Below are 6000 nucleotides of genomic sequence, written 5' to 3' on the forward strand. Positions count from 1 at the left end.
ACTCAGAACCAAGTAATTAAAGATTCAGAATACACAGTTGGTGACTGCCTGTAGAGGTACTGTAGTTTCTCTAATCATTTCGGTCGCTGCCTGACTGTGGAGTTGGTTTGTCTAATCAGATCCCAATCCTTCCCAACTAGCCCTCCAGTGCCTGGCACCAGTCAAAGGGAAGATGTGAATAGTTTTCAGATGGTTTGTCCTGCCAGACACTTGGTGATAGAGTAAACAGAAAATGCACACAACCTCAAGCGAATACAGATAGAAGATGAATAATTTGTGTTTTGAAATTGGTGTTGTCTTGTCTTTTTTTAAAAATTTTATACCCGATTTATTAAATCCCATCCTCCCTAAGCCTCCAGTTCCTGGCGTTCGACACAGAGGCATCTCACGACATCCTGGAGGTTTGGGACGGACCAGCGGAAAATGAGATGTCTCTGAGGGAGGTGTCTGGCTCCCTGCTCCCCGAGGGGATACACAGCACCCTCAACGTAGTCACCGTTCAGTTCCAGACTGACTTCTACATCACCAAGTCTGGCTTCGCCATCGACTTCTCAAGTGAGTGTTTCAAGAAGAATACCTTTCAGTTTCTTGAGTGACAAGAAAGACGAGCATTTATAGATTCTATTTACTTTCAACTCTTTAATATTTGGTCTCATATGAACTGGGAAGCTAACGAGTCTCATGTGAACTGGGAAGCTAACGGGTCTCATATGAACTGGGAAGCTAACTGGTTTCATATGAACTGGGAAGCTAACGGGTCTCATATGAACTGGGAAGATAAAGGGGCTCATATGAATTGGGAAGCTAACGGGTCTCATATGAACTGGGAAGCTAACGGGTCTCATATGAACTGGGAAGCTAACGGGTCTCATATGAACTGGGAAGCTAACTGGTCTCATATGAACTGGGAAGCTAACGGGTCTCAAATGAACTGGGAAGCTAACCTGTCTCATATGAACTGGGAAGCTAACGGGTCTCATATGAACTGGGAAGCTAATGGGTCTCATATGAACTGGGAAGGTAACGGGTCTCATATGAACTGGGAAGCTAACGGGTCTCATATGAACTGGGAAGCTAACGGGTCTCATATGAACTGGGAAGCTATCTGGTCTCATATGAACTGGGAAGCTAACGGGTCTCATATGAACTGGGAAGCTAACCTGTCTCATATGAACTGGGAAGCTAACGGGTCTCATATGAACTGGGAAGCTAACCTGTCTCATATGAACTGGGAAGCTAACGGGTCTCATATGAACTGGGAAGCTAATGGGTCTCATATGAACTGGGAAGCTAACGGGTCTCATATGAACTGGGAAGCTAACGGGTCTCATATGAACTGGGAAGCTAACGGATCTCATATGAACTGGGAAGCTAACGGGTCTCATATGAACTGGGAAGCTAACGGGTCTCATATGAACTGGGAAGCTAACGGGTCTCATATGAACTGGGAAGCTAACGGGTCTCATATGAACTGGGAAGCTAACGGGTCTCATATGAACTGGGAAGCTAATGGGTCTCATATGAACTGGGAAGCTAACGGGTCTCATATGAACTGGGAAGCTAACGGGTCTCATATGAACTGGGAAGCTAACGGGTCTCATATGAACTGGGAAGCTAACGGGTCTCATATGAACTGGGAAGCAAGCGGGTCTCATATGAACTGGGAAGCTAACGGGTCTCATATGAACTGGGAAGCTAACGGGTCTCATATGAACTGGGAAGCTAACGGGTCTCATATGAACTGGGAAGCAAGCGGGTCTCATATGAACTGGGAAGCTAACGGGTCTCATATGAACTGGGAAGCTAACGGGTCTCATATGTCTGCTGTGTGTCCTTCAACTGTTGCGTAACGTCATGTCTGCCGTATGTCTCCAGGTTCAGTGGCGACAGCCTGCAGAGATCCAGGCCTGCCTATGAACGGCAGTCGTCACGGAGATGGGAGAGAACCAGATGATACGGTGACCTTCTCCTGTGATCCAGGATACGAGCTGCAGGGAGAGAGCAAGATCACCTGCATCCAAGTGGACAACAGATACTACTGGCAGCCCAGCCCTCCCAGCTGCATTGGTGAGGATTTACTACTGTACTGATCTATGCTATACTGATCTATTCTATACTATACTGATCTATACTATACTGATCTATTCTATACTATACTACTGGCAGCCCAGCCCTCCCAGCTGCATTGGTGGGGATTTACTACTGTACTGATCTATACTATACTGATCTATACTATACTATACTATACTACTGGCAGCCCAGCCCTCCCAGCTGCATTGGTGAGGATTTACTACAGTACTATACAGATCTATACTATACTGATCTATACTATACTGATCTATACTATACTATACTATACTATACTACTGGCAGCCCAGCCCTCCCAGCTGCATTGGTGAGGATTTACTACTATACTGATCTATACTATACTGATCTATACTATACTATACTACTGGTAGCCCAGCCCTCCCAGCTGCATTGGTGAGGATTTACTACTGTACTGATCTATACTATACTGATCTATACTATTCTATACTATACTACTGGCAGCCCAGTACTGTACTGTACGTATATATACTATACCATACTATACTGTACTGTACTATAATATACTGTACTATACTGTACTGTACTGAGCTATACTATACTACGCTGTTCTATACTGTACTCTACTGTACTTATAAATACTATACCGTACTAAACTGTACTGTACTGATCTATACAATACGTGCTGTTCTATACTATACTGTACTATCCTGTACTTATATATACTATACCGTACTATACTGTACTATACTACAATATACTGTATTATACCATACTATAGTATACTATACTATACTATGCTATGCTATAATATACTATACTATACTATACTATACTATACTATACTATACTATACTATACTATACTATACTACTGGCAGACTATCCCACCCAGATGTGTTGGTGGGGCTGTATATGAAATATAGCTGGTTTATCAGCCCTCCATCTGTATTGGTGGGGCTGTATATGAAATATAGCTGGTTTATCAGCCCTCCATCTGTATTGGTGGGGCTGTATGTGAAATATAGCTGGTTTATCAGCCCTCCATCTGTATTGGTGGGGCTGTATATGAAATATAGCTGGTTTATCAGCCCTCCATCTGTATTGGTGGGGCTGTATATGAAATATAGCTGGTTTATCAGCCCTCCATCTGTATTGGTGGGGCTGTATATGAAATACAGCTGGTTTATCAGCCCTCCATCTGTATTGGCGGGGCTGTATATGAAATATAGCTGGTTTATCAGCCCTCCATCTGTATTGGTGGGGCTGTACATTAAATATAGCTGGTTTATCAGCCCTCCATCTGTATTGGTGGGGCTGTATATGAAATATAGCTGGTTTATCAGCCCTCCATCTGTATTGGTGGGGCTGTATATGAAATATAGCTGGTTTATCAGCCCTCCATCTGTATTGGTGGGGCTGTATATGAAATACAGCTGGTTTATCAGCCCTCCATCTGTATTGGTGGTGCTGTACATGAAATACAGCTGGTTTATCAGCCCTCCATCTGTATTGGTGGGGCTGTATATGAAATATAGCTGGTTTATCAGCCCTCCATCTGTATTGGTGGGGCTGTACATTATATATATCTGGTTTATCAGCCCTCCATCTGTGTTGGTGGGGCTGTATATGAAATACAGCTGGTTTATCAGCCCTCCATCTGTATTGGTGGGGCTGTATATGAAATATAGCTGGTTTATCAGCCCTCCATCTGTATTGGTGGGGCTGTATATGAAATACAGCTGGTTTATCAGCCCTCCATCTGTATTGGTGGGGCTGTATATGAAATATAGCTGGTTTATCAGCCCTCCATCTGTATTGGTGGGGCTGTATATGAAATACAGCTGGTTTATCAGCCCTCCATCTGTATTGGTGGGGCTGTATATGAAATACAGCTGGTTTATCAGCCCTCCATCTGTATTGGTGGGGCTGTATATGAAATATAGCTGGTTTATCAGCCCTCCATCTGTATTGGTGGGGCTGTATATGAAATACAGCTGGTTTATCAGCCCTCCATCTGTATTGGTGGGGCTGTATATGAAATATAGCTGGTTTATCAGCCCTCCATCTGTATTGGTGGGGCTGTACATTATATATAGCTGGTTTATCAGCCCTCCATCTGTATTGGTTGGGGCTGTACATTATATATAGCAGGTTTATCAGCCCTCCATCTGTATTGGTGGGGCTGTACATTATATATAGCTGGTTTATCAGCCCTCCATCTGTATTGGTGGGGCTGTACATTATATATAGCTGGTTTATCAGCCCTCCATCTGTATTGGTTGGGGCTGTACATTATATATAGCTGGTTTATCAGCCCTCCATCTGTATTGGTGGGGCTGTATATGAAATACAGCTGGTTTATCAGCCCTCCATCTGTATTGGTGGGGCTGTATATGAAATATAGCTGGTTTATCAGCCCTCCATCTGTATTGGTGGGGCTGTATATGAAATACAGCTGGTTTATCAGCCCTCCATCTGTATTGGTGGGGCTGTATATGAAATATAGCTGGTTTATCAGCCCTCCATCTGTATTGGTGGGGCTGTATATGAAATATAGCTGGTTTATCAGCCCTCCATCTGTATTGGTGGGGCTGTATATGAAATATAGCTGGTTTATCAGCCCTCCATCTGTATTGGTGGGGCTGTATATGAAATACAGCTGGTTTATCAGCCCTCCATCTGTATTGGTGGTGCTGTACATGAAATACAGCTGGTTTATCAGCCCTCCATCTGTATTGGTAGGGCTGTATATGAAATATAGCTGGTTTATCAGCCCTCCATCTGTATTGGTGGGGCTGTACATTATACACTAAAATGAATATATCTGTGGTTGTTCTGTTTGCATCGTCAGGGGTTTCAAAGACGGGCTCCTAGGAACCGAACGAGGGGTTATTCCGTTTAACACTACAGCGAGAGTTATTCTGTCCTCAGGCTGTATCAGCGAGGCTCTTAAACGCCAGGTCTTCCTTGTAAAAGAGGTCTTCTGACCTCACTGGGACTTCCTGGATAAATCAAATAAAACATCTATGATAACAATATATATATATATATATATATATATATACTACTAGGAATATAACTGTGTTTATTCTGCGAAGCTTTCTGCAATAGTGGGGCATTAAAAGGTCCGTTTTCAACCCCGTTTTGGTGGATATAACAGGGGTCAGTCTATATTAATGAAACACTACTGGGGGTATAACAGGGGTCAGTCTGTATTAATGAGGTAAGTCTGTATTAATGGGGTCAGTCTGTATTAATGAGGTAAGTCTGTATTAATGGGGTCAGTCTGTATTAATGGGGCCAGTCTGTATTAATGGGGTCAGTCTGTATTAATGGGGCCAGTCTGTATTAATGGGGTCAGTCTGTATTAATGGGGTCAGTCTGTATTAATGGGGTCAGTCTGTATTAATGGGGTCAGTCTGTATTAATGGGGTCAGTCTGTATTAATGGGGTCAGTTTGTATTAATGGGGTCAGTCTGTATTAATGGGGTCAGTCTTTCCTACTAACTGAATTGGTGACACGTACAAATTAAACCCTGCTAGGGATATTTTCTAGTTGTATTATTCTGTCTGAAAACCCCCGGTGTGGTTAAAGAGGTTAACGGTACCGTGACCAAGACATTAAAACCACAACATTATGTGGTACTGTATATTTTGAACGTGTGTGTGTATATGTGTGTGTGTGTGTGTGTTTCTGCAGCTCCCTGTGGGGGTAATGTAACAGGATCATCAGGATTCATCCTCTCCCCCAACTTCCCCCTCCCTTACCCGCACAGCAAAGACTGTGATTGGCTGATCGCTGTCCACTCAGACTACGTCATATCACTGGCTTTTATCAGGTAAGAAATGAATGAATGAATGAATGAATGAACGAACAAATTAATGAATGAATGAACGAATAAATTAATGAATAAATGAACAAATGAATGAATGAACGAACAAACTAATAAAT

General features: G+C 42.9%; 1 protein-coding gene across 2 annotated transcripts in view; it reads left to right on the forward strand.

Annotated features, from left to right (window-relative positions):
* The window catches only part of LOC110512917 (CUB and sushi domain-containing protein 3), a 522509-nt gene that overhangs the window by 228294 nt on the left and 288215 nt on the right, over nucleotides 1-6000 (forward strand). For both annotated transcript variants that reach the window (XM_090215889.1, XM_090215891.1), the window contains exons 27-29: nucleotides 353-555; nucleotides 1876-2067; nucleotides 5749-5887. In XM_090215889.1, coding sequence (XP_090072015.1) covers nucleotides 353-555; nucleotides 1876-2067; nucleotides 5749-5887 — 534 coding nt within the window. The remainder of the gene's footprint in view (nucleotides 1-352; nucleotides 556-1875; nucleotides 2068-5748; nucleotides 5888-6000) is intronic.

The sequence above is a fragment of the Oncorhynchus mykiss genome, chromosome 2 (genome assembly GCF_057628025.1).
Source record: "Oncorhynchus mykiss isolate SJ-2025 chromosome 2, ASM5762802v1, whole genome shotgun sequence".
Lineage (NCBI taxonomy): Eukaryota > Metazoa > Chordata > Actinopteri > Salmoniformes > Salmonidae > Oncorhynchus > Oncorhynchus mykiss.